Source organism: Falco rusticolus, chromosome 6 (assembly GCF_015220075.1).
Source record: "Falco rusticolus isolate bFalRus1 chromosome 6, bFalRus1.pri, whole genome shotgun sequence".
In the NCBI taxonomy this organism is placed as follows: Eukaryota; Metazoa; Chordata; class Aves; order Falconiformes; family Falconidae; genus Falco; species Falco rusticolus.
The window spans coordinates 56,430,417-56,456,177 of NC_051192.1; the positions used below are offsets into that span (position 1 = coordinate 56,430,417).

Sequence of the window (25,761 nt, forward strand, 5' to 3'; positions counted from 1 at the left end):
GTATTCACACTCTGCTTAACAAAAGGTTTCCAGGGGCAACAGCCAGGTAGAGAAAACAACCGGGATTTAGCAAGGCACTCCACTTACAAAGTTTCCTTTTTTCGTTTGTTTTGACTCATGAGTTTCAGGCCCCAGACTTCTCCTTTCACCCGAAGCTGCAGAAGATTGTTCTGTACCTGCCACCTTTGGACTCTTTACAGACTTCCATTGCATCCCCAACTCCTCCAGCTGTTTCCTTCCGGGATGAAAAGTCCTGACCTACTCACCACATTTTGTTTTAGGGGCTGCTTCTCTCTGGGGGCACCCCTGTGCGCCGCTGCGGGTACTCGGGGTGCAGAGCCCTTTTGGGGAGCAGCTGCACTGATGCAGTGGCAGCATCTGGCTTCTATTGCTTTTCTAATATTCCTCAGCATCTCCTTGGGTTTCTGCTGTGACATTGAGGCAGACAGCAGAAAGCTGTGCCTGGCATGGTTGGTTTTTTCCTCCGCGCTTCTCTGTGCAGAGAAGCACTGAGATAAAAGCAGCACCCAGGTGCACCCATGGAAAGGAAGCTGGGCTGCCCAGGCCAGCGGTGAGGGGCAGCGGGGAGAGCAGCTGCTTGCTGCTTTCTTTCCAAAGTAGGGGCTGGAGCAAACGGCACCTGCGGGCATCCCCGGGCGTAGCGTTAGGTCCGCGGGGGCTTGCAGTAGCCGGCGGGGGACAGCGGGCTGTCTCGTAGTGCAGCCAGCGCTCTCGGGCGGCACCGTGCCGATTGTTTTAAGGCAGACGGATGCGTCCGGGCTGCTTCCACGTAGAAGGAGCGCACAAGGGTGCCGCCGAGACTTGGGGGAAACGTTTTGGTGCCGTAAAAGAAAAAAAAACAACGAACCAACAGGGAAGCGGGGGTAGATTAGTGGAGCTTCCGTGCCAACACAGCCGCCCGTCGGTGTAGTCGTGGCCGAGTGGTTAAGGCGATGGACTAGAAATCCATTGGGGTCTCCCCGCGCAGGTTCGAATCCTGCCGACTACGCAGCGGGTCGCTTTTTTTCACCCCCGGCCCGGCCGTTTTCCTCCCCCCGCCCTTCCCGGCGATCGTTTTGCACCGCAGCCGCCCGCCGGCAAACATCCGGCAGGGCGGCCAGTGCCAGCCCGGGGGAAGGGGGGCGGGACCCCGTGACAGCGGGACGCGGCCTCTCCAGCCGGGCCGGCACCGCTCCGGAGCGACTCCGAATCCCCGAGCCATGCAGTACAGCGCGGCGCCCGCCGTGCTGGTCACCACCAGGTACCGGGGAGGGGGCCGAGAGCAGCGACCCCGCCGCGAGTTGCGGAGCCGCCCGCTGCGGCCTTCCCGTGGCGGGGCAAGGCCCGCGCAGCCGCCCCAGCGCCGGGGGCGGGAAGGGAGGGGAAGGGAAGGAGCGTGGCGGGCGGCGCCTCACGGGGACCCCGGGCGGGCACTGAGGGGCGGCCGAGGGGCCGCGGAGGCCGGGACGAGGCCCAGGTGGGAGGCGGGTTGGTGGTGCGGGGGTTTGTCCGCGGGACGTCTCGGATTTGTGCGGTTTCTCGAAGTGTTTTGGCTGAAATTCCACAGCCGGGAGAGACCCCTGTTGCCCGGCCCGCCCTGTGGGACGCCCGCCGTTCGGTCCTTTCTTCCTGTGGTAACTTCCACATTGACATCCTTTCCCTTCCGCATTGGCACGGCCGGGGACGCAGCCAGTGCTCCCACCCTCTGGAAGCATCTTTCCTTGTCAGCATGGCGAGGTGGGCGGGAAGGAGCTATAACTCGTCCTCACGTCTTTGAGGTGTGGTGTCGCCTGCTTTTGACTGGCCCTGCTCCCGCCGCCATGCCCTTCCCATCCCTGCCCACCGGGCCACAGGGAGCCTGGCTGGCTGGCAGTTAGGGCAGCGATGGGCAAAATAAGTTTATTCTGTTTTCCCACATTTGTGACACCATGCCCGAAGTGGGTGCTCTTTTCAGTTGCATTACATTCTTACAACCTGTATTTTCCTAGACGTGTCAAATGATCCTTCAAGAGAAATGCTTCAAGAAGAAAATGCTTGTGGCAGTCTTTATAGAAAAATTATAGAGCTATATCTCTCTTTCTTTTTTTTTTTAACCCACCACAAGAGATTTGAGACCACCTGTAAGCAGTTTCCGATCAGATGTGACACCAGAAGCAGAAGTGTTGATTCATCAAGGTCCTGGCTCTCACACCTACCTCCTAGGACATAAGTAGCACCTGTGTCAATCACATGAACTTCAAAGCCATTATTTTAGTCCTTAAATATTTGGCTGTATCAGGGCCTGACTTCCTTTGGAGCAGTGGCGTTGAACTTTCAAGTGTATCTGACTTCTATACATGTCTTCTAGGACTAACTTTATATTATTGTATATTTATTTCCAATATTTATATATTGGAAAGGGAAATCTGAACACCTGGATTTATTTTACAGTCAATAGACTTTGCCACTTGCAAATTGTCCCACCAATACTGGAATGCTTTCAGTGATAAAACTAGCTATATGCATCTGTGTGGAATAAAGGCTTTAGCAAATGAATGTATTTTCTAGTTGTGAGGTAAGATAGTTCTGACCTTTTACACTCTTTTTTACAAACTGGGTTTGGGAATAGGATTCCTAGTTGCTATGTTAATATAAATAAATATGAATCTGTATATTGTAGTTAAGACTATACAGAGAAATAAAAGTGTTTGCTGGCTAATTTGTGATTGATACTTTGCCTGCACTTAGTGAATAAACTAGTTGTACAAGTTTTTTCTCCTTTTACTATGACCTGGGTCGTCACAGAGGCTGTTGGAGCTGAGTGCTGCTGATAGGGCTGGCTTTTATCAGGACAGAAAGTGCAGAGTCTGCTCTCCTGGCTACACAGACACTGGAATAAAGTTTCTGTTGTCACAGCACTTGTAGCTCTTTGCTTTGCTTGCAATGGCTGCTTTCCCCCCTTTCCCATCTTGGACTTTCAGCACAGAAAGCAGATTAATTAAAGTACAAAGCCTCTACATTGTATGCAAATAAAAAGACAGGAATGAAAAGCTCTTCTGTGGCTCTTCTGTGAACTGTGGAAACTGCTCTGTTCAGCTGACCTTTATATAATTTTTCCTTCCTCTGTCCTGTGCCAACCCTGCATGATCTGATTATGCAAGCACAGTGATATTGGCATGAATGGTCTTGTATTCAGGTGAAGTAATTCATGTTAGGGAAGTTAACCATGTGCCCAAGCCTCCCCTGAACAATCTGCATTGTAGACAAAAGTGTAACTGAGAGATACACAAGTCAGGTTTCAATAAGGAATAGAAGCAATAAACGTGTATGCCATTTAAACAGCCAGCTTTCTCCTTTTGCTTCTTTTTTCAAAGCTACTACTGTAAAAATAATTGTGTTTGATGTGAAAAATGCAAAGAAACTATTCTCTGACTTGGGATTTGTAGGTGCTGCTTCTGTTTTAGTAACAATAACACTGTCAAATTAATTAAAACCCTGGGACTGCTGATTTTGAAACTAAGACATTACAAGGGCTAGTGTGCACTTTGGCTATTAGGCTGTATCTGTCTCAGCCTCCCTGTTGATTTCTGTTAGTTTAGAATCGTGTTTTAAAAACTACACAATCCTGTTGCTATGGAAAGGATAATAGGGGTAGGTTTCCTGTAAGAGCTGAAAATGAAAGTGATCACAAAGCCTAAAGCAAACAAACAAAATGTAGCCATTCCCTCTAATCGCTTTCCATTACAGTCGTTTTAGCTCAGACTTTGAACAGCTTTAAAGGAAGAACCCTGGGTGTAGTTAAGGTACTTACTACATGACATTTTTAGAACTCTTTGATGCAGCAACTCTTTTAACAGTGAAGTTGTGGTTGTGCCATCTCAGAACATCTGTTCATGGTTGGTATTTTGAGCTAAGTTAAGGCCATTCAGGAAGGATGGTTTACTGGTGGTTTTTCCTTTTATTTACATCAGAGGTGAAAAGCAGGTTAATTTGTCATTTGTACTCCGTGGCTGTGTTAACAGAAGTCAGTCTCTCATGAGTACCATCTGACAGACCTTTTTGCTGTCATAGCTGCAGTCACAACTTCTGAGTGACTACGCATCTGGAGAGCATTTCCTCTGCTGCAGGTATATTCTAAAAAAACCCAGATCCAACTCATTTTATTGGCAGGTGTCCTCTGAGTTAGCATTTTGGCTGCCACTAAAGGAGACAACACTCCAGATAATGACTATTACTTACAGGTTTGACAGGCTGCTGTGTGAAAGCCAGGCACCTATGTATTTATACATAAGCACTATTGATTCTGTGTTTAGAGCCCAACAGCATGTAACTGAGAACAAAATTTTGTCTGATAGTGTAAAGTCAAGTCCTTAACTGGCAGAAAATGAGAACAGAATCAGAGCAAACAGATGGCAGTCGGGTACCTAGTATAAAATCTTGGCAACAGTAGAGCTCTTGTTAAATCCATAATGTTTTAAACATGGCTTGCAAATAGGATTGGGTACAAGTTGGGCCTGTGCCCTTGTATGTTGCTATCCAATTTATAAAGAACTGTTGAGGTGCTCTCTTTAAAAAGTTTTTATTCAGTTTTGCATTGGAGATACAGAGGTTGCCTTCTTGGGAAAACTCAAGTTTCAAAAGAACTAGTCAAGTTTTGACATGAGAGGAGTCTTTTGAAACTTTATTTGAAACTAGATTGTTTAAATGTCTTTAAAGTGTATTTTAAGTTTGTACACCTCATGTATCCTTAGGCAAAATGGCATCTGTGTTAATATATCTAAATTTCCTAAAGAGGCAAGAATGCTGCTAGACACCTCTGCAATCTACAGGAAGTCCAGGGAAGATGGGACGTGACATTAGCCATACGGCTAGGATTAAAAAAGAAAAGAAAAAAAGGCAGAAAAAATGTTCAATGAAAATAAAATTGTGGGTTTTTTCTTAAACAGTCCCTTCTGATTTCGTTAAAAAACACTTATGCACGCATAGGAAGGATGCACTCAAAGATAAGTTCAGAGAGTATTCAATGCTCTGGATGATAAACTTCTTTCTGATTCTGGCAGAACACTTGATTCCAGTGACAGCAGTAGTGAGTGTGCTGTGGCTTGGCGTAGGGCTAGCTTTGGGGAAACAGTCACTGTGGTTTCCAATCTACTGAGACAGACTTTATTTCATTAGATGTACAGTTCTCTTGTGCCCCAGCAGCAACTGCTCAGTCTTGCTCTTGATGTGCGAGGACTATAATATGATCTTGGCATTCCTGTTGCAAAAATGTCATAAATAATTGTTGCATGGGCATCCAGGGGGGAGGTGACACCACGGTTCAGCGGATCTGAAGCTGGCAGGAGAAGAAAATGCATTGAGTGAACTGCAGCAACAGCTCCCTTGTTGCATTTTCCTCCAAGAGGAACCATGGGTGGTTCTGACTGTTGGCAACTCTCAGAGGTTAATGCTGTGATTCTTTGTCTACTTTAACTCATTACGCAAGGACAAGTGGCTTTGTTTCCACTGGGATCTTCTATGGGAAGGCTGAGATACTTTAGCTAGTGTACCCTTTCTGCTATTTGGCAACAAGACTATCAATCAGACAGTCAAAACCAGAAGGCAGTTCAAAGAGATCGTGTACTCCTTTAACTTGGTTAGTCCTGGTAGGTGTTTGTCTAATTTTCTTCAAGGACTTCCACAGATGGAAACTGTGTGGTTGGCACAGCAGTCTGCTTCAGCACTTCTCTTTGTTTCAGGCTTTAGTCTAGTTCCCTGGTTGGCTCTTAACAAACCTCAGGTTGTCCCTGCTCTCCAGCAGGCTCCTTCTTCCTTTTGTGGCCTTTTTCAGCTGTTGTCTCTGCCGCTCCTGGGTTTGTCCTAAGAAAAGGAGATGTGGACAGGGCTTGACATGAATTCTAGTGAGCGGACCCTTGCTTCACAATAAACTGTAATGAGAGGTCATGAGATCTTCTCATCTGCCCTGCTAGGTAGGACAGCACCTTCAAATCCTGTGAGTGAAGTCCTGTTCTGAATGAATCCACATCTGTTCCTAGAAATGCTATGTTCCTGGCATTTTGTCTGCAGTGGCCAGTGGCAGATGCTTTGGGATAGAATATAGCAGGGGTCCTCAACCCCCCCCACCTCCCCCCCCACCAGGGGTTGAGGGGGGAAACCAAGCAGCCGCAGATGGCTGCCTGCCACTTCATCCATGCGCCGGACCCCTGTTTAAAAAATTTGAGGACCCCTGGAATACAGGAAGCAGGCCATGTCCAAATTTGTATTGTTGCAGAGTAGGAACAGTGCTGGGGTAGGATCGTCTGGTGTCCTGTTGAAATATTAGTCTTCACGTTGACTTTCTCAAGATTTCAATTGGATCCTAGGAGAGGGTCAGTTAAAAGTCTTTGTGCCAGTGCCTGAACTCTGCATGTATTTTCTTCCCTAGGCAAATTCAGAATACGCACACGGGGCTGGATTTGTCAGTGCCAGAATACCGGGAAATCCGGGGGAAGATGATGTCTGGCCATGTAGAGTATCACATTGTTGTTGTTACCCGACTGGCTGCCTTCAAATCAGCAAAGCACAAGCCTGAAGATGTAGTTCAGTTTATGGTAAGTGTTTAATCAGTGCTGTGTCAATGATAACTTTTTTAATGAGCTTCGATTAACTATTTTGGTCCTGGTGTAGCAGATACTTTGTCATCACAGCCTCCCTGGGTCAAGGTCCTTGGTAGGACAACACAGTCTGTACCATTTCTGCAATAGAAGTATTATACATATGTTAATTGAACTTTTTATTCCAGGAGCTTAAAACAGCAATGACTCTGGTTGCCTTTAAGGCATTTTGCATTACAGGTCAACAAATAGAAATTAATTAAGCTTTTTATAAGTCTTGCTACAAAATTAGTTTCTCTGATAGGCGTATCAGCACTGGGACTTGGTGCATAAACATGAAATAAATATATAATAGTCTACGTGAATGGAGAAAGAATCATGTGAGGCAATAACAGGAATTAACCTGGCAGTAGGGTTATCCTTGACCTATTAGCCTTGACATGGCTTTTAAAATCCTTAGAATGAGAGTTTTACAAGGAAGTGTCCATATAAAACATTATTGAGTTGAATTGTCTTTTTCACGATACCTGCAGAGTAAAGGTTTCGAAACATAGCACATGAGATTCATTTCACCTGTTTTAAAGTCACCTATAGCATGTGCATTACCACTTAAGCTGTCTCACCTGGGACTGCCTATTGAGTCGATGGAAAAACACGCATTTAGGGTACATTTAATTTGATCTGTTTTAGCTGTCTGCTGAACTGCTCCCAAGAAGTGCGTTTCTCTGCCGATTGACTATAAAGGGACTCTAAGGGGAGGTACCCTGTTGCACGCTATGGACATCTGCTCTTTTTTTGATGTTTTGAGGATAACTGTAATGTCAGTGATGTGAGTGTGTGGTTACCTGCTAGACCATTAGCCCTAGTGTAAGTCACACTCCATAGAAGGTAGCTCACAAATGGATATTTACAGTCTGGTTTGCAGATAAAGCCACATCTGTCAGTGTTGTGAAGAGGTGCATGGTGAGGAGATCTCACACATTTATTGCACTCCTAATGCTATATATAACTTCATGGTAAAAGCAGCAATGCTGGTGTAAGAGTCTCTGTTCTCCCTTTTTGTCCCTGACTGCTTGTTCTCGCTCCTGCAGTGTTTCCTTCTGTGTGTCAGTGCCATGTGGCTGTTCTGTGATGTCAGCTGAGGAACTGGTCCTGGCTAAAAAATGGGTATTTGGGGGGTTGTTATTTGTTATTCAGTACTAATTTACACCTGTTTCTTGAGCCTGTGAGTTGCACAGCCCCATTAAAGTTTGTTTAGGACAGGGGAAGGGCCAGACAGGCAGATAAGGGAAGGGGATGTAGAATTGCTTTTTTTGTCTGCAGCAATGCCTGCTTGTATTATGTGATATTTCCATGCAGCTCTGTTCAAGAAAGAGCCTGACTAAACCTGAGGTGTTAAATGGGCTGTTGTCATCTAACATTTTGCTTCATTTAAAAAAAGTACATAAGATCAGCTTGTCTGTAATGAGGAGAAACAGAGTTCCTACTGTGGCCCGCCTGCTCGCTGAGATTGTCCATTCCTGTGTCCATTCTCTAGGAGGATCTTCAGCACTTATTTGCTCTTGTCAAGTGAAATGAACTTTTCTGATTTCTTCTCTGGTCAGAGCTCCTGACATTTCATTCTTCATAAAGAAGAAAACTGGTGTAGTCTGACAGGAGTAACATTTGTCTCATCAGATCTGGTATTTTTCACCTGACTAAGTCTGATGTATTATGTAGTTTGGTGTGTGAAAGTAATTTAAAACTATGAGCTGGGAGGTTGGAGGATGGAAGCTTTGCATCAATTCATTCTGATGAGTCTTTTCTGTATGTGTTACTGGGAGGAACAGAGGGATTCACCTGTCCTAACTTATCTCTCTGTAAGTTGGATATTTTCATCTGTCTCTCCGTGCTTTTATGGTCAATGGAGAGTAAGGGAATGAGGTGACTCATCCTCTGGGAATGCTTGTCTTCTTTAACCGTAAAGGGAAAGCATTCTACATTTTAAACAGCTGGGACAGGGGGCTTTAACTCTAGGCTAAAATACTTAATACTCAATTGAGTTGCACACAACTCACTGTTTATACCACCAGAGGTTCCCTGGGCTTTTCCATCTAGCCTTCAGAAGGTTGTGGGTCTCCTCTAGGTCCTGTGTGATACCTGCCTGCCCGGCACAAGCCCCTTGGAGACCCCAAATCATCTCAGATGGCAAGAGATGCCTGTCTTCAGGCAGAACATTCTGTCTCTATGATTAGATGTCTGCATTTGCTGTGGATTCCTAAGCTCCCATCCCAGTCAGTGCAGTACTGTTGAGAATATAGCTGAGCATCTAAAGTGGGGGGAATCCATTTTGCATAACATACATGGTACCATGTGAGAAACCTTAAGTTATCCTAGGTGTCTGCACAGGGCTAGCAGATGTGACAGAGGACATAAAGGCATTGGCAGCACCCTGGAGCAGAATGAAGTGAGATGCAGTACACCATCCAACGTACCGCTAGCTGCCTGTGTTCAGGTGAGTTCAGTTTCAGTCACATCTTCCCAAATGTAGTGACTATATCTGACTGTGATGAGAGCCGAGGAGCCTCCTGTGTGTAGGCAGTTGTCTTAACCCAGAGGCAAGTCCCAACCTTGTGCAGCCAGGTGAGGTGAGTTGCACACGTAGCGTCTGTGTTCTACTGGATGGTGTACCAGCACAAACAAGAACCATGGCCCTTCCCCAGAGAGTTTGTCAGTGCAGTGTAGGAGAAGCAGGTGGCTGGGGACCAGCAGAGAAGAATGAGGTTACATTAGGCAGCAGATCTGACACGTTGAATTTGTATCACAGGGCAGAGTGAGATGAGACATCTGAAGGAGGAGAAAGAAAAAACTCTGTGCCTGTTCTGCCTTCCCAAGTATGGGAGCAGGATAGGAGAGGGAACATGTTTTTTTGCTGTTGAAATTGTCAAATTTGAGAGGTTGAAGGAAGGAGACAATGTAAGTTAGAGAAGATGGGTAGGCATGTTAGGATTTTCATTGGTTCTGGATGTGTTGAACAGATTTTGGCTACCTCAGAAGCCAGGTCTGTGTTTTGAGACCTTTTGTCTTTCTTATTCCTGGTTCCCCTTTTCATGAAATACTAGCTCAACTGATTTTCCTTGTCTAGCTGTTCCACCTGCTTCCAGTTGCAGTGGCTGCTTTCCACACTCGTGCCCTAGGTGGCAGCAAGGAAACTGGCTTTGTGTGCGTTAGGCTGTGAGCAACTGCAGGCAGCGATGTGACTGAGCAGAATTTATTTCTCAAATAGCTTCCCTGTATGCCCTGGAAAAAGATGGTGAGCAAGACAGCGTCCTGCAAGTTAACTGTGATCTGTGGGCTGCGATTTAGACCACACTGGATCAAGATATGTTAAGGGCCTGTGACCAAAGCCAGGTGAACATCAAGAAGATTTCAGATCTGACCTGTGGAGTTACTAGCCTTGACTGTGGGTCTAAACAATCCAGAGTTTCCCGTTCCCCAGCCTTAATGGGACTATGCAAAATCAGTATCATAACGTTTTTAATTGAAATATTTCTGAAGCATTAACAGAAGAAGAAATTAACTTCTGTGATGACTTTCAGATCCAAATTCTTAGAAACAGGAAGGATTTTTTTAATTAAAAAAATGCCATTTGTAAAATAGGGCAAATGGGTTGCAGAACTGCTTAACCATTAGGTTATATTTGGTAACTGAAGGAAAAGTCAGCTGCATTTCTTTCAAAGATCAGAATACTCTTGCCCTATTGAAAGAGTGAATTTATTTTTATCTTTGGTACTGCATCAGAGGTACTGCTGCAAAGGTGTTATTTAATTATTGCCTGACGATCTCCCATTTTCTGTGAGAAGGAAAGGCCTTTTTTTTCTTAAATGTGTTTCTTCTAGCCACACCTTACCTTTTTTAGCAATTAACTTCTCCCTTCACAGCCTTATTAAAAATCTACCCCGCCTATAGTGCCTTTTCTTTCTATCTGTGCCCAATTCAATTGCCTCTTTTTCATAAGTTATGTTTGTTAGCCAAATTCTTTCTTTTTTAAAGCTAAACAACTAACTGCTGGTGTTTGACAAACAGCACATTTTTGGGAGGAATTTGCTATGGAACTGTCTTCCTCTCATTAAATGAGGGGGTGTAAGTATGTGGGTGTGTATTCATCTATGTTTTTATGATTGCCTGTTTGCATATGTTGGCCTTCTTTCTGTGGGCCTCAAAATCTGTGTGTTGGAGTTGCTACTTCCTGACCATACAGGTATGTTGTGAAGATAATTCCTTCACATTATAACCTCTGTGGTGTGAGGGGGGGGGGGCGGGGGGAAATCCCTGCTCAGTGTAGCAATAGGTTCAACAGCCATTAAGAATTTGTTGATTAAAAAGAAATATTAGAGTGCTTGCTCTTCTACTGGGCAAAACAGATGGGGAGAACAGCATGTGATCATGTAATTAAAATCTACCATAATGCATACCCACGAGGTCACCAAGCAACATTAATTCTGGTATGGCTTGAATTAGGAGTGTACAAGTGAAGGCTTGGTTTGTGCTGTATGTGAGAAGGGATGCTTTTGATTCCTACATCCAAAGCTAGTGGTTGTTTTAAAGTACAGTGCTGCTTCATCTCAATTTTCTGCAAGTGTTAAGAAGTGGGCTTTGTGAAAACAAAGTCACCGTAGCCATATGTTTTTCAGTAAATACTATAAAATGAAGAGTGCTCTTCACTAGCATGCATTGGCTGGCCAAAGGGCTTGAGTTAGCTTTGAGATCTCCATTTTCTTGAAATCCTTGCAGTAGATATAAAGCATATGAAGTTGGGGTCAGAAATGGGGCATTAAAAAGAGCATTAAAGGGGAAGGAAACATTGAATCTCATTAATACCGAATGGGATGAAATTCTATGCACAACTGAGAGTCCCAGCCTGGTATCCTACAGGCATTCTGGTGTGTGTACTCATGTATGAGGTTCTCATGATGAAGGGAACAAGGCACATGCATGAGATTTGAGGGATTAGCAGCAAACTTCAGGCTTTTGCTTTGAACTTCCCGGTGGTTTTCCTAACCCTCTAGCTATGTTTGATCATATTCAACTTACTTATATGTTCCTGGTGAAAAAAAATATTCAACCCATCCCTGTCTCTTTTTAAGTTCTATGGTGGATATTAATTGTTACAGGCAAATAGGGTCTTGACCTGGCAAATATGCACATGCTTTGCTATATTTGCCTGATTAAATCTTTTGAAGTGAAGTAGATTAAGCCTTTGATATTGTGACTTGACAGAACTCCTTGAAGTGCGTGCACTCACACTGACTTACAGGTGGTGGGCGTTTAGCTCCACAGTATTCACAGAGTTCAGTTAGAGGCATGAGGTCAAGACCTAGAGGAGTTACAGGAAGCAGAAGGAAAATATTTGAATATTAATCAGCTATGACTTTGTTTACTTAATAGAATTGATAAAATGGATTTTAAAGCCACATTTATTTTTTATCCTGACATTTTGGGCCATAGAATCCATCAACTATTTTCAAAGGCTTGTGAATGGTAACCAGAAAAAGCAAGATTTAATTTTGTTACATGCTGATATGCCGTTCTCCTGGAAAACTGTCAGAGGACATCAAGTTAAAAGTGTCCGAAATTGTCACAGCAGAGCACTGCTTTCTGACTGGAGAGGTGTGAGAATGCTCTGTGATGCTGGGGCCTCAACCTGAGAAAATACACTCTGCAAGACTTGGCTGGTGCTTTGTAAGGCCCCTGCATGGCCTCTGTGCTGCTGCATCCAGCTCTGGTTTCCCTGGTACAAGAAAGATGTGGACCTGTTGAAGCAAGTCCAGAGGGGGCCGTGAAGATGATCAGAGGGCTGGAGCACCTCTCCTGTAAAGACAGACTGAGAGAGTTGAGGTTGTTCATCCTGGAGAAGAGAAGGCTCAGGGGAGACCTTACAGCAGCCTTTTAATATATAAAGTGGGATTATAAGAAAGGTGGGGAGAGAGTTTTTACCAGGGCCTGTAGTGACAGGACAAGGGCCAACAGTTTGAAACTGAAAGAACGTAAATTTAGATTAGATATAATGAAGAAATTTTTTTATAGTGAGGGAGGTGGACAGTGGAACAACTTGCCCAGCGAACTGGATGCCCCATCCCTGTAAGTGTTCAAGGCCAGGTTGAAAGGGGTTTGAGCAACCTGATTTAATGAAGGGTGTCCCTGCCCATGGGAGGGGGGTGGATCTTCAGAGTTTTTTTCCAACCCAAACCATTCTGTGATTCTAAATATATCAGTCTGACGTTGTTGGATTCAGCCAGTCTGTCTTCTGCATTTCCCGCACAAGGACCAGGGTAAAGATAGCAGTAGTGTTGAGCGGAGATGTAGAGGAGCCAGAAGCAGCCAGGGGTTGAGGCAGAGGGACAGCAGGCGAAGAGCCTCAGCGGACAGGGCCTTGCAGAGGCCAGCATTGGGCTTAGGTAGGTGGGGAATGGTTTAGGCTGGAGGTTTAACATCTTGCCTGTGTGGTAGGTTATCCCAGCAGAGGGCATCCCCGCACTGCTGGATATGAGCTTGCATGGTGTGCCGCAGGTGTGGGGTAGCTGTTGGTGTGCTTTGGGTGCAGCCTTACCGCACTCTCTGCGCTGTATCATGTGTTACGGTCGTGGTGGTGTTCAAAGCCCACGCAGATTCACAAAGGCTCAATTAGCGATAGGATGCGAGGGTGTGCGTTCACTTTATGTTCAATGGTGTAATTAGACATAAATTGAGATTTAGGAATAATTTACAGCGTCTGATAGAGGAGGAATAAAAATTAAGCAGAGATAGGAGTAAGTTTGTGTCTCTCAGTTCAGCGTTACTTTTTGGGTATTTTAAAGCTGTTTTGGCATAGTCTTGTTTGGCTGCTGACTTGTAATACTTTAAGACATCAATTTGTTGTTTATTATGAAAATTAACTAGATGTTAAACATTTTTCACAAATCAGACTTGATTTGTTTTTTCTGGGTGGAGAGTAATATTGTTCATTCTTTAAAAAAAGTACCAGTAAATTCCTCACTGCCCTTACATTTGTGTTTACACAGTGGTTTTGGGAGAGGATGTGGCATTATACCCTGTTCAGAGTGCTACTGGGACCTAGCAAACTAGAAATGTAAAACAATTCAAAAATTCCAGAGTTGCTTTCCTCTCTGGTTTTGTGGTATCTTTCAGAAGGAGGACTGCCTTATTCTGGGAAGATCTCTTTGTTGCCATCACTTTAGTGCTTGGCTGCCGAATTGTGTGTCAGATCCTGCATGCAGGGCACAGTGTTGCTCGCATTTACCTGTGCTGCTTACAGGAGACAAGTCTAAAATTCTTGTTTTTCATTCCCCTGACAACTCAGGTTTGCTTTTGTGCTTCAGATCTTTCTTGTAGGGCTGCTTACCATTTGTGACTGGACACTGAACCCACAGTGAACATTTTACAGCTGGAATGCAAATAGTTTTCAGATCAGCTTGTTTGGTTGATAATTACTGCAAAAAGCAGGGAAGCATGAAAGCGAAGGTGGTTATTACTCTTTATGCCTACATCTGATTTAGTAAGCTAGTCGAGGTGTGTCTGTAATGTCAGGACCTGTTCTCTGGTCTGGAGGGCAGCTAGCACATGCTAGCTGCATCCATAGTATTAAACTTCCACACCATTTGCAGCGAGCATTAGTACCCAAGCTGGCTATTGTGTGGTCTCTGCACCAGGCTAAATCTTGGGCTGAAGAATTATCTGGAGGAGTGCTAACTGCCCAGAATCAAAATCGTGCTGGACATTGTCAGGTCCCAATAGATACTATAAGGTTCCTAATAGATACTGTCAGGTTCCAGTGCCTGGGAATATGGCTGATAGTGTTTAGTTTGCTAGTGTAGATGTGGTTTATGGATTCTGGGTTAATCTACAATTTGTTTCCCTTCTACTTCCATGCTTTTTGTTGGGTTAACTTTCTTTTTTCACTGTGTTGGTGGAAGAACTGCCTTCTTGTATCCCAAGATGCGGTGCTTTCCATCCTTTTTTATGTTGCAGTATTAATTAGGATTCACTGCACTAGAGTTCACCAATATGTGTTACAGGAGGGTAAGAGCTGGATCCTAGCAGAAGATCTGTGCCATACACACTCCTCTAGCACTAGTTTTTTGGGTTATTTTTTTAATTCTAACTCTGTATTCATCAAAACATTCATAGCTTATAGGGCCATGGAGGGCCATGGTGAATATATTGTCTGTATGATACCACAGTCACAAAACATGACAGTCCTCTCCATTGTGCCTGTAACATCACTTAGAGATAACATTTTGTTTGTGTGTGGGTTTTGTGTGTTGATTTTTTAAAGTACTGAATTCAAAACTTAGTGTGGCATAGAAGCCACACAATTTCTAACCAGCATTCCCATGGTTATTGCTTTCCGTGTAATATCTTGGGTCTTATTTCTCCTCAGGCTTCCTGTCTTTGTCTGCAGAAGGAATGACTCCATTCACTGTTGGCATCTTCCCCCTATATGGGAACCTGTAGGCCATGGCCAGGTTGTTGGTTTTTATTTTCTCGTGGAAAAACTGAATAGTTAGTGGTCAGATGAGGTCTCTGCCTTTCAATTTCTGTATTAGGTGCTCTGCAGGGCAGCAGACGTGCCAGTTTTTTAGGTGTTAACAGCCAGAAGGGCACTAAAACCCACCAGGGCTGAGAAATGGATCTTCTGGCTCAATGGTGAAAAGATTCAGGCAGCTTTCTCCATCACATAACTACCTACTTAGGCTTCTTTTCCCTCCCATCTCTCAGGGCTGGGCATTATATAGGTCATTTTTAGTGGACAAGGATTTTTGCTGTTAGAGAAAAGTATCTGGAGCAGTGACCTTCCCAGTATTTCATTAGTTGATGAGTCAGACAAATTGACACTGGGATCTGGCAGTGAACTTCAATTCCATTAGGGAGCAGATTTTAATAACAGGATTAGAAGATGAGCAACATTGTTTGGGGATTCACTGTGTAGATAACAGGCTTTTACTAGGCTATATGTAAAGCTCCTTGGTAATACATGTTTTTCCACTTCATTTTCCAGCATTAATGTTTCACAGTGCTTGAACTGCTGCTTTGCTTCTCATGTCTCCCCTGTAAAAAAAACTTCCTTACCCAGGCAGCACGTTTCATTGCAGGTTTCCAAGAAGTACAGCGAGATAGAGGAGCTTTACCAGAGACTGGCGGCACGATATCCACAAGTTTCTCTTCCACTCTTACCTAGAAAAGTTCTCTTCGTGGGAGAATCTGACATTTGTGAACGAAGAGTTATGTTCAATGATATAATGAAATTCATCTCAAAAGATGAGGATCTAGCAGCAAGTCCTGAGTTACTGGAATTTTTAGGTAACTAAAAGATGTGAGTGTACCCTCTCCCATGAATGTGATTGATAAAAGCATTATGAAGTTCTTGACTCATGTGGTCAAAAACTAGAGAGTACCAGAATAAAGGCTGCTGCTAAAAATATCCTCTTGTGCATCTACAGTGCTGCATAGTCATGTTTTGTTTGCTAGTGTTTTCCCCTTCTCTCAGTGGACACGTGCCTCATTAAGAAGACCATGCTTGCTTTGAAGGTACCGATCCCACCATCTCTGATTTCCCATAGGCATGTACCTAAGCTGTGATTCCTAGTTAGCTGTGAATTAACATGCAAGTTTCAAAGGCTGAATAATCATATATTGACAGTGGAGGGATGGACCCTAAAGGGGCAGTGCAGAGTCTCCCTAGTGATCAACTGTTCCACATTTTGTCTGGTTTTCATTCCTAATAAAATTGTTAGGCCTTGTTGAAGAGGGTCCTAAAGCAATTTATTGACCCTGAGAAAGATTTGAATAAGAGACAGATTCTTTATTAGTTAAACCCATTCTCTGGGCTCTGGTTTTTTTTTTTAATTACTTTTTGTTAGCCTTATGCCCTCCTTTTGTATTCTCTTCCAGTGATTCATATAGTTCCTTTCTTATGTTCCTTGGACATAGCAGGGACTCACTGAATGAATGGAACAGATGAGCTCTCTGCTTTTAATTCAGCTGAGAGATGCTGAGCAGGGAATATTTCACTCTAGTGCTGTGCAGGATTCTCAGTATAGCATTAGTTTTAATGAAGTGAAGTTGCAAGGTGCTAGCAAGGCACCATGTGTGAACAGCTGATTCTGCAGAAGGGTTAAGCGTGGCCAGATTAGAAGTTCGGTGAGCCAGGCAACTTCCTAAAGCCAAGGGGGGAAGGGGCTGAGGGGGGGCAAAATTGCACAATATTTGGCAAAATCCTTTTGCTAATAAAGTTTTGGAGTTTTGGTTTGGTTTGGGTTTTGCCATGGTAGTGTTCTCTTTAAAGTAGACCCCTTGCACAGAGAATTCAGAATTCATGTTGATTAATCTTTGCATGCTGATTAACCTAATGATGGTGCACATGTCTACAGCTGAATTAGCCTGGACTGTCTTTTACTGTGGACAGATTGGGTGCAAGCAACGTGACCTGTTCATTGAAATCTGCCTTAGAATAATCACAGTCTCACCCTACCAAACCAGGTGGAACACAGATCCTCAAGCTAGTTGTGTATACTTTCCTTACAGGTGCTGGAGACATAGTCAATATATTCAGGGGTGTTTAGGGAGAATCAACATGGTAAGACACAGATGACTGTGGGGATAAGAGAAGCATCATCCTAACATTCACTGCTTACCCCAACCAGTATTGTCTTGCCTGTAAGGGGAGTATAAGACCACTTGCTCAGTGTAGACACCCATATTTAGTCAGTGAAGACTGCCCTGGGTGATTTAGCAGATTCAAGCGTGAAAAGCTGGGTGAGAGGAGGCTGCCATGTTACTTTAACAGGATGAAACCATTAATTTTATCCATCATGGTTTTCATTAGCCTATTTTTAGGTAGTCTTATTGTTTTACATTGCTTTCCTGAACATCCAGGAACACCACAGCAAGGAATAGTTCTCTCCTCGTTCTCCTGGGCTTTACATGTTAACAAGTATGGTTAGAAGACTTGGTCAAAGTGCATGTTCCAGTCTGCTGCATTTGCTCAGCTGGATGGATCTTGCATCCTGAAGGGAGTCAGAACTTCAGGGTTCATTTTTGAAAGTAAATTGAAGAGCTGCTGAGTAAACTTTTTCATGTTGTCTGATGCTCTAATTTTAACTTAAGTGAATTAAATTAGTAACAAAAAGTGGACTTTATCTCAACATGCTATGTGAAAGTTAGCTACCTACATCTAAGCAGAGTATTTATAGCCCCTCTGTAGCCAGTGGAGAGAAATAAGGATTTCAGAAGGAAACTCCTTCGCAGAAAACTTTATTTGGATGAGATGAATCACCAGGTGGAATTTCTGTTGTTTCCATTGACTATAGAAGAAACATAAATAAGCAGATTAGACATGAGCTGCTATGTCTCAGATAAAGTTAATTTCCTCTGTCCTTATCTGCTTAACTACTTTAAATCAGTAAACAGATCAGATACATAATGACACATAGTGGATAAAAGGGACAGTCAAGAATGTTGATAGAGTTTCACAAAAGCTGATTGTGTTCTTCGTTCCCCAAACAAAACCATCAGGAACAAGGGCAAAATATTAAATAAAATATGGTTGTTACGCTGTGTACTCAGTTTTGCATTTGTTACTGTATTTTGCAGGAACAAAATCTACTAGTGCCATTGACTTCAAGGGTAAAAACATTCCTGATGAGAAGGAGAAAGAAGAAGAAAATGAAGCACTGGATTTTTTCAAAGAGGAGAAGACACCTGACTTAATCTCACAGCTTTCGTCAGTGGAAAATGCCAAAACAGGGGAGAAAAAAGAGGAGGAAGAAGAGGAAGAAGATTTAGACCCTCTTGGTATAATGAGGTATGGCTGGTGGTGCCTTCATTATTTGGGTTTTAGCCTAGTTTTCTAAACAAGTAGGGCTGTTCTATGTCACTGTCCCCTTATCCCAACATTTTATAACATTGACCACTTTCAGCTGAATTTGACTGAGGAGGAGAGGCCTCTGCAGGTCATGAAGGAGGTGCCTTAGTAGAGGGGGAGACTTTGCAGTGCCTCTTTAGTGCATTCCTCAGGAAATCCAAGTGACAGAGGGACATTGTGAATGCCTTGATAACAGTCTTGGCTACAGTAGGCACTTCACACTGCAGTGTTCCACCACAAAACATAAAGCCACCAGGGTCCATTGGATGTGCCACTATGGCGTACACTGATGTTTACAGTGTCGAAACTGCTTTCGAGCTCACTTGTGTCTAGAAGGAGGTGAAGTTATAGCAGCATAAAGACCAAAAGAGCCAATACTTCAGTCATGATGTTCACAAATAGGCTTTTCTTTCCTTCTTCCCTTATCTGAACGTGTCACATGCTAAATGCTGCTAAGGCATAAGCAATAACAGCTTGAGAAACAATAACTGAATTGAAACTTGCTGGTGTTAGTGTCTGGGTTTGCTTATCTGTCCGGTAATTTTCAGACAGTTATTTTCTTCAAGATGGAATTTCTTACTGAATTCCCAAAAATATTTTTAATGTTTTTGGAAGCAAATTTGGTTTCTCAATGGCTGGGATCATGAGTAGTGACTACTTTTTTGAGGGTGTCTCAGTCTGTATATGCCCAAGTAGGAAAGGCTTAGCTGTTCTTGATCTTCAGTATGCACCGACTGACTGAACTGAATTGTTTCAGCCACCCACAGTCACCAGCCACTACTGAACGTTCTTTGTCTTGGACTTTGACAGTGCTTTCAGAATGCTTCTTCATAGCAATAGGCAGTAACTGATAGTAACAAGCCAGAGCCCTCTCTTGATGTTTCCCAATTACCTTGAATCATTTCCAAGGGGATCATTCACTCCAGGCTCTTAAGCCTCCCACACCAAGTTGGGTCAACTACAGTGATTAATACTGGAAGTGCCATTTGGACATTGCTCCTGCTATTATAATCATATATAATTGCTGATGTCCAGGAATCATCTTTTTTACTTGAAGTACTTAATCCTTTAGATATCACAAGAAAACTTCAAATATTATTCTTTTGACAAAGCACATGCTTAATTACTCAGTATCAAAATTATTCTTTTCTTGAAGAAGAGTTTTAAAAAGTTAAGTAACTATTTACAATGAGAAGTTTGATAAAGCAGTGCTTCCCACAAAATGGTCCTTAGCTGCTAAGTTTACAAAAGAAGCTGTCCTTTTTTGGATAGGAAAATGATCTACTGGTTTAGCAAATGCAATGTTGTATTTTCCAACTTAAAACAAGTAGAAGCTGTAAAGAACTTGCTGTGCCAAAACAAGCAAGAAGTTTGCTTTTCTGTTCTGTACAGTTTGACATAGTATTTGAAAGTCTTGATTATTTTGGTCTTTTAGTGCATTGAAGGATGACAAGATCTGGTATTTAATCCTTGTGTAGTTTATTGCTTCCATTCCTTTTGAGAACAGAATTCTTACTGGATCAGAGTAACTTCTTTTCTGTAAGAAGTTTGGTCTTCACTGGTGCAGGGCTGCAGCATGACATGTTAGGCAGTTTTTCACTCTAAACCAGTGGTTGCCTATCTATAAAAAAGATAAAATTTCCACATGTATTTATTGTTATTTTTGTAAATCTCACATGAACAGTGTCAAGGCAGAAACATGAAAGTGGAACCAAGAATCCTGTATCTGATTTTACATTGTCTCTTATTCTCCTGTAACTCATCCTGCTTCCATGGAAGGTATTTTCAATTCACATCAATGGAGATCAGATTGCACCTAAGCATTGTATCCCAGCTTTATACCATCTAGTAGTAGGTGTCTAGGTAGGAGACCAAAGGCAGGAGCTTAGCTGTCAGTAGATGGGCGTTTCTTGGGTGACCATTTTCAGGTGTCTTCTATGTACATTATAATGTTAGGTGCTTACAGGCTTTAAAGACAGAGCTTGCAGGCCTCACAGCTTCCGTGCCTCAGATGTGCCTGAAGTTACTTTGGGATGGGAATGAATAAAAAAGGAGCTGATGCAGGCTGGATAAATATGTTTAGTGGTAAACTGCTCCCTAATGCCTAGTAAATTCAGGTTAAAGAAAAAAAATAATCCCCTGTGAAAAACCTGTGAAAAGATGTAAAGTCAGCACTGAACCAGGCCAGTCTATTCCAAGTAGTATCAGTGGCCAGGGTGCTTTGAGCAGCAGAGCTCTGACCTAAATTGAATCATGTGTTTGGCATAATCTTACAGGGTGTTTTTTCTGGATGAGGATGAAACTGCTTCAGTAGCACAGGCCTCCATATGTTGTCAGCATGCTTCATTTGGTAACAACTTTCCCTCCTGGGCCAGAAGGCTGTGACTTGGATTTGGCCCAGCACTGCTGCTGTGCTGCTGAACCACCAGATATCCAGTTAAATATACTGGCCTTAGGGGTAAAATGCTAAACTAGGGCCTTTTTTTCTGGTTTTGTATTGCTGGTGATCATCCAGGTGGAAGCTCATAATGGTCTGGTTCCCTTTGCCTTGAGGAGACATCCCAGTTGTGCTCATTCTCTTCCTCACGTTCAAGGCTGTGTCTGAGTCGCTCCTCCATGTCTGGTGGGCATTTCCCTTGCCAATTCTGCTCTTAGCTTTTGTGGGTATAAATGATGATCTACAAACTTTGTGTTTCTCTGCTGTATTGTTTTCATGCCCAAAAGCTTTCTTTCTGTTTTAGCAGGGTGATCTTGGGCCATGTCTTGGATTCTTAACAGAAAGACTAGTTTTATTCTTGTCCAAGTCAGTGATGGTTCAAAAACTGTCATACCTATTTCTGATTAAGTTTTCTGCTTTTAACACCCCTTCTCCTTTATTTTTTTCCCCCAGGCCTGGTTCTTCCTAGAATAAAAGGTGTGCAAAAAAGGTTACATTTGTGGGGTGCAGTGTTGAAATGCATTTTGAAATATGTTTTTGAGGGGTGTACTTTCTCCTCTTCACCCTTCTTGATAGTTTGGGAGTATTGTTATTCCAGTGTATTGTCACCAGTTACTCTGCAAGTTTTCCCGGATGTTTGTAGAAATCTTCTCAGCTTTGGGCAGAATATACAGGTCCTGTAAGAATAAGCATTCTTAATACAGAGTAAGATGGTCCTTTGACATCAGCTGTGCAGCATGGAGTTAATATAGTGTACTTGCTTTTGTAGTAGTGGCACATGTCTAGCTCTATTTCATTTTTTTTGGCAGTGTACATATACAGTGACTTGTAAGTCACAAGGGCTCATAGCCAAACTATTTTTTTCAAAGTTAACATCTCCTTTTTTTTTTTTTCTTTTTTTTCTAGTAAGCCATGAGCATTAGAATATCCCTTTATTAAAATGTTTTAATTCCTTTATAAGTGGAAAATCTGATATTTTACCTCACGTTGTAGGGACAATATTAGGTGTATTGACATCTTTGTCTCTATTGTTCTCCTTAAAGTGAGTGCAATAATGCTCTTTATCACTGTTCTCTAAATCTATCTATCTCAATGTTTGCAGAGACCTATTTTTAGTGTCTACCATGGTGCTTTGACAACATACCTGGGTTTTTAGAGGTGCAGTATCTTTCAATACTGCTGTCTTTTAAAGGATTTTCCTTGTAAATCACAAAATAGTACTGTGTGGCTAGTAACAATTGCAGTCACAAATTTCTCCAACTGGAATGCCTTCAGGAATGAAAGAAGCAAGAATACTAGATCCAAAAGGGGCTAATCCTCTGAAGGAAAAGGCATGGAAGACAGCCACAAGATGGAGGAGCTATTCACCCACAGCTAGGATATCCTTGGTGATACTGCTGAAAGTTCTGCAATGGAAAGAGGTATAATTTGCCAGTGATTTGAGAGAAGATTTTGCATGGAGTGAAGAGAGCTGTGTGAAGCAGGAATTCGGAGTCAGCTCAGCTGTGTGAGGGTGCGTTGCCGAGGCTGACTGGGCAGTATCTGGCCATGTCTATACCGTTATGTTCTCCTGTCCTCCAGGTTAGATTTGCTATGTCCAGAATGCCCACTGGAAGTGGCTGCTGGCCTGTGCTGCCTCCTGGGCTGTGATTTGGGTGGTTTAGGAGAAGGCAGCTTGTCCCATGTCAGGGAAGTATCAGGGACTGTCCTAACAGCTGAATTGTTGAACTGAGCTCCTGTGTTCAGGCCCAAGGTGTGAAGGAATTACTAAAAAAAAAAAAAATAGTATGGCCCTGAGCTCCTCTGCCCACAAGGGTTAGCTTTCTGCCTGCTGCTGTGTTTGCTCCCAGTCTGCCCTAAGGGTTCTCTAGGGTCTTGCTTTCTGTAGGGAATTCAGGCAGCCAGTAGTGGATTTTTTTATTTGATCCAAGCACAATCAAGTTAGACATTTCTAGCTTTGAATCTTAAAACAATTTAAAAAACACACCACAGTAACTGAATTGGGTTTTGTCTTCTCCCTCTGTGTATAAACTATACAGTTTTATTGTTTGTAGGTTGAAGCCAAGAGCTTTAGCATCTCTCTCCTCTCTTTGTAGTTAGAACAACTGAATATAGTACTTGTGTTCAGTTTACTCCAGTAAACCTTAGACAGCAGCTGATTAAAATGACTCAGGACCAGCTCCTCTGAACAAAGCAGCAATAATTTTGCAAAAGGAGAGCAACTGCTTCATGGGTTAAAGCATGTAGCAGCCCTTTCAGTGCATGCATTTCTTCAGCTGCAATTTTCTGAGGTAATATTTTGTTCACCAGCTTGGGAGAACCCACCTTTTCCTGTGCTTCCCTTTCCTGTCTTCATCAGCCCTCTACAGCCCTTGCAGGAGCCTCTCCTCCACACATGATTCCCTCCCTTCCGTCCTTTTTCCTTTGCTTCCGTGAGTCTTTCAGTGATAGCTATCTTCCCTCAGACCTAGGTTTTTCCTGGCAAACTGCACAGAGCCCAGTGCTGGGTATTCCCCAGGCAAGAGTTTTTCTGTCTCCTCTTGGGTCCTGGAGAGTTTCTGTCTCCACTCTCTTCCTTTACTATTGTTCAGAGGATTTTCCCTCATGGCTTCTCCTCATCTAAATTTGTACTTTTTCAGAGAAATAAAGACACATGGGTAGGGGGAAGCTTTGCATCTGTTGTGTTTAAATGCAGATACAGCTGAGACCTGACAATACTTAGGAAGGGATGGGGCTGGTGAGGGCTGGCCTTTTGGGAGCCTGCTGCTGGAAGTTTTTAAAAGCCTTGTAGCAAGTTGTTGCTGAGGTCAAGCTCAACCACTCCTGGTGCCAGAGGTTTGCTGTTGCTGGGTTTAGTTGGTAAGGAGATTATTAAAGGACTCAGGGCCTTTTCTGGCTGCAGATGAAATGGCCGATGGCTTTGAGCAACAGCTTGGCAGGGAACGAGCAGCCAGGCAGCCAGCCGTGGCTTTGCCAGAGCCCCCCAGAGTCAGGCTGGCTGCAGGAGGAGGTAGGTTGGCGCACAAGCCAGCAGTTGTTTCTGGGTTGCATCCTACTTCATGTTTCCCAGCCCCTTAACAGCAGCCAGGCTAGAGTTTGTCTCCTGAGCTGTTCATTTCAGTGCTCCCTTTCCCTTTCCCTTTCCCCTTCCCTTCTGTGGCAAAAGAACCTAGGATGGCCTCAGCCTTTTGTTTTTAGGGGAAAAAATGAATGGCAACATTGGTTTGATCTTGCTTCCTCTGCCAGAAACCTTGGGCTGCCGAGAATGGCTGACAAAGAGGCAGAAATTGGTTTCAGGGGAGTTCTGCAGTTAGCATCTTTCCAAGTGGTTTTATTGATGGAGTGCCCTGAGCTGTAATAGGTGAGGGCAGTGTGCTTGCCAGTGGTTTTTCACCTCCAAGGAAGAAAATTTCTGCAGGCTAGAACAGTGTCGTGGCACAGCTGCTGTCGCCTGGACAAATTGTCTGAAACAAACTTGTGAAAATGTATGTTCAGTTGCTGTGCCTTCTGGTCCTTGGTTGGCAGGGTTGTACTTCTGCTGCTCCTCAGGCATCCTCCTACTCCTTAGCCACTCATAAATTCACAACTGCCTTTTGATCTAGCCAGGTACATGGATGACTTCCCCTCTGAACACAGTAGTATTCATATACAGTAGAAACACTTGTCTGTCTGTCCTGATCAGCTGAGAGGGAGTGTCAAAACATCGAAGAAGAGAGAAGATATAGGTTATTTTTTCTTTAATGAAATTCAGATAGTTTAAACAATGAACAAGAAGAGAAAGAGGGAGCCTTGTTTTCCTAGTAAGTGTCTGTATCTGTGCTCACAGCTGTGAAGCCTTTGGAGATTTAAACAGGCAGATCTTTTATTTTTCGTCAGTCATTGAGTCACAAGCTTAGCTTGCAAGGCATGCTCAACCATCACTTTGCCAAGTGACACAAGTATTTGTTGCAATTCCAGTCCAGCTGCTGTCAAATTGGCAACTTGCAAAATCCCAGTAAACAACCCTGCTCGTCTTCTACTGAAACATTTCTGACAGCTGAAATTTTCCCAAAAGCCAAGGATATAGATTGGTATACTTTTCTTCCCCATCAAAGAGAGGAAAAAGAAGAAAAAGCAGCAAAAGGTGTGTATTACCTGTCCAGTTAAAGGAAAAGCCTCACTTACGTTTCATAAACTTGTCTGCTCTTGACCCATTTTACGGGCAACTTTATAGCCTCTCCTTGGAGGTGTTTTAACTGAGTTGCTAGTGAGTAAAGCAGGATGGCAGGCATGCTCTCCTTCATCCTTCCTGAGGAAATTCAGTCCCTCCAGTTTGTCTGTGCTGAACTTTTTTTTTATGTTTATAGGTGCTTTGTGTTGTTTTCCCATGCAGTGGGCTTTCCTTTCTCTTCTACTTCCAATCCCATCTCCTGAGCACAGCTTCCCACATGTTTCTTTACTGCAAATTTTGCTGTGCCCCCACGGATGGAAGGTTGAGGGTGGTAGGAAGAAAGCAATGGAAAATGAAACCATACTGAATCTCACAGAATTGTCCGTATACGTTCTGTTTTGTGTGTTGAGTAGAAGAAACATATTCTCTTGGAATATGTTTTCCTTGGGAGAACTCTTCTAAGGCCTGTGTGGCTCCAAGTAGTGGAACTGAGAACCTTTTCTAGCTGTACTTTCCAACCAGTGGAATCAAGCTGGGTGTGTGAAGGACTCAGTCCTGCTCTCTCATTACTGTTCTGTGGTAGTGCTAACTGAATGTAAGTGTGCTTAGGAGAACTGAGATTTTCTGGTACTCCTGGGCTTGTAGTTGGCATATGTTACTAAGCACACCTTCAGGAGCGTGTATTTAACAGGTGATTGCA

General features: G+C 43.4%; 1 protein-coding gene and 1 non-coding gene across 3 annotated transcripts in view; both read left to right on the forward strand.

The window, feature by feature from the left end:
• The first annotated feature begins 927 nt into the window (after window positions 1-927).
• On the forward strand, window positions 928-1,009 carry TRNAS-AGA. Its single transcript has one exon. It is a non-coding gene; the product is annotated as a tRNA-Ser (tRNA).
• A 78-nt stretch (window positions 1,010-1,087) lies between these two features.
• The window catches only part of HS1BP3 (HCLS1 binding protein 3), a 54,071-nt gene continuing 29,397 nt past the window's right edge, over window positions 1,088-25,761 (forward strand). The window contains exons 1-4 of one of the 2 annotated variants that reach the window (XM_037391991.1): window positions 1,088-1,261; window positions 6,404-6,569; window positions 15,704-15,911; window positions 18,204-18,414. In XM_037391991.1, the coding sequence (XP_037247888.1) occupies window positions 1,221-1,261; window positions 6,404-6,569; window positions 15,704-15,911; window positions 18,204-18,414 (626 nt within the window). In that variant the 5' untranslated portion in view covers window positions 1,088-1,220. The remainder of the gene's footprint in view (window positions 1,262-6,403; window positions 6,570-15,703; window positions 15,912-18,203; window positions 18,415-25,761) is intronic. The other variant, XM_037391990.1, reaches the window with a different exon arrangement.